Source organism: Parasteatoda tepidariorum, chromosome 1, assembly GCF_043381705.1.
Source record: "Parasteatoda tepidariorum isolate YZ-2023 chromosome 1, CAS_Ptep_4.0, whole genome shotgun sequence".
NCBI lineage: Eukaryota > Metazoa > Arthropoda > Arachnida > Araneae > Theridiidae > Parasteatoda > Parasteatoda tepidariorum.
In genome coordinates, this window is record NC_092204.1 from 97,055,227 (window position 1) to 97,058,216 (window position 2,990).

Consider the following 2,990-nt stretch of genomic DNA (forward strand, 5'->3'; position numbering starts at 1 on the left):
AACTGTTACCATGACACGAAAAATTAATAGTGTTATGCTCAAGTTGACCCTTTTTTTAAAAAAATCTTTTATAAATTGTAGTAACTAATATAGTAGTAATATTTTATAAATAACAGTAAACTATTAAGTATTAAATTTCACCTAATAGCTTTAGGATTCCTGTTTGGCAAACATAAAATTGGAATTTTAATTGAGCCTTTTTTTAGACAAAATTTGCGTAGTAACCAGACGGAAGCCTGAATAATTATTATCTAACTACTTTCAAAAAAGCAATTTCGATTAAATTTTAAAATAACATCGGGTCGAAATTTAGTTCTGTTTCATGAAAAAATTATTTCGATGCGACAATGAAATTCAATCTATAAATTTTCACTGATAAGCTTCTAGAAAGCTATATTAATAATTTGAATAAATTTCGATTTTTTTTTAATTACACTGACTTTTTTTTATTAACTGGTAAAATAAATATTTGTTTTCAATATTTTACACCAGTGCTTTCCAAACTTTTTGTACCTGCGCCCCCCTCTTTGGAAAAAAAATTTGTTGTGCCCCCCTTAATTTTTCTAACAATCCAATTTCATAAACACTCATCTGATATTGTAATTTATTCAATGGGCTACAAAATAATATACAATATTATGTATAAAAATACATAAAAAATAATTATCTATTTTAAGAAATAATAATATAATGTAATAAAAACAAATCTTACAAAAGTAGAAAAAATAGAATTCAACATTAATACAACATTATAAAAATTTAATGTGAAGGGTGAGCTTGTTTTTCAGCACAAATTTTGTCAAACCGTGGTATCATTGAAGATATCGCGGTTCTCAGTTCCTTTTCAATCTTTAAGCAAGATCGATACTTTGTCTTTAAGACAGCTACTGCAGAAAACCCAGTTTCACATAAGTAAGATGTTACAAAGGGCAATAAAATTTCTAAAGCTTTATTTGTTAAAGTAGGAAACTCGTCCTTTACTCGTAACCAAAACGTGACAATATTATTTTCGTGTTGAAACATCTGCTTTAATGTGCTGTCACTAGATAAGTCAATTATCATTTCCTGCTCTGCTGTCGTAAGGCCAAAATCATCATATTTTTCAATCACAAACGGGTTTCTAATCCATTCATATTTGGACATGTCAAGATCTTTAAAGTAAAACGAGAATTGCTCCCTTAAACTGGTCAAGTGTTTATTAATAAGAACTTTACTTTCTTCTATTTCATCTGCAAGACAGGTAATTTTAAAAGTGGGAAACATGTCAAAGTTATTATTTTTCAAACTTATTATCCACAGTTCCAATTTTCTCATAAATGCAGTAACCTTGTCTTTCTGGACAAAAGCATGAATTTGAGGCCCTTGCATTGATTTATTTAAAGTACTGAGTCTTTGAAAAATATCCACTAAATACGCAAGTTTTACAAGGAATTTCGTGTCATAAAACAAGTTTGCTTCATCTCTATTATTATCAGTAAGGAATATGGCGATCTCTTCTTTTAGCTCAAACACCCTTTGAAGTACTTTGGAACGAGAAAGCCAACGTGCCTCACAATAATATAGAAGTGATGTATATTCTGAACCCATGTCATTACACAATTTTGCGAAAAGCCTTCCTCTTAATGGGCTATTTTTGATAAAATTTACAACTCTTATAATAACTTGAAATACTGTTAGTAAATCTTCACCCATATCTCTTGAAACAAGTGATTGTCTATGAATCATGCAATGCGTCCAACTTGCCCGAGGAGCCACCTTTCGAACTAGTGCCTGTAGAACAGCGTTTTTTCCTGCCATAGATGGAGCTCCATCTGTGCATAGTCCAACACAGTTCTCCCACAGAATGTTATATTCATTGAAAAATTTATCAATCATACTAAAAACTTCACTTGCTGTAGTATTGCCTTCAATAGGTTTACAGAATAACATGTCTTCTCTAACATCAGTTTCCACAACATATCTTACATATGTAATCAAGTGTGCATCCTTAAGAACATCTGTAGCCTCATCTACTTGCAACGCGAAAGAAGATAGTTTTACTTTTTCTATTAATTGATCGCAAAGATCTTCAGATATATCGGATATTCGTCTTCCCACCNAAGACTGCAGGTTAAAATGTGACTTTTTACGTGCAGAACCGTCAGTGGGTTAAGAACATCTGTAGCCTCATCTACTTGCAAGGCGAAAGAAGATAGTTTTACTTTTTCTATTAATTGGTCGCAAAGATCTTCAGATATATCGGATATTCGTCTTCCCACCGTATTATCTGCAAGTGGAATGATTTTAAGTTGATCAGCATATGATTCACCTAGCATCGTAGCTACCATGTCAATAGCTGCAGGTAGTACTACAGTTTCTCCTATTACATGGGGTTTTTTTGCATTTAGCAATTCTATAAGAAACCTTATAAGACGCAAGCAATGCTTTTTGTGTAACAGACATGGTCTTTGAAAACATTTCTTTTTGTTTATTTAAATTCTCCAATTTTCTTTGGAAAAATTCAATTGTCTTGCCAACGTGATCTGCATGTACGTTTTCGAGATGCCGTTTTAATTTATTTGGTTTCATGCTGTCTGAGGCCAAAGTATTTAGACACAGCAAACACATTGGTCGTTCTTGGCCATTAATGATTTTACATGTAAATCCAAATGATAAGTACATTGGATCATATTTTCTACATTTAGGTTTACTATTTTGCGAAGATGTTCCGCTATTTTCGTTACCTCTTCTTTTGCCGTCTGCTTCTGCTTCATTCAATTTTCTTTTCAACCCAGTTACGTATTTATCCATCTAAAAGGGTTATTATTTTAAATCAAATAAAAATACTTTATAACAGTTTTGAAATTTACTTCAATATTAATTTAGAAGTGTACCAAAGCGAGTTTGTAGAATTTGTAGACAATCTGCGTGGAAACGGTCGAGTTTAACCAACGTTTCTTAACGAAATGCCGCGTGTCTGCTCTCGTCTGGGCGCACGCATCCAGGTGTAG

The 2,990-nt window shown here is 32.2% G+C and overlaps 1 protein-coding gene across 1 annotated transcript; it reads right to left on the minus strand.

Moving 5' to 3' along the window:
• Positions 1-759: 759 nt before the first annotated feature.
• Positions 760-2,327, minus strand: LOC122268746 (SCAN domain-containing protein 3). The gene is made up of 2 exons (XM_043038900.2): positions 2,202-2,327; positions 760-2,103 (listed from the first exon to the last, which is right to left on the minus strand). Exons 1-2 carry the CDS (start codon positions 2,325-2,327, stop codon positions 760-762), a joined length of 1,470 nt encoding a protein of 489 aa, XP_042894834.2.
• Positions 2,328-2,990: the final 663 nt, after the last annotated feature.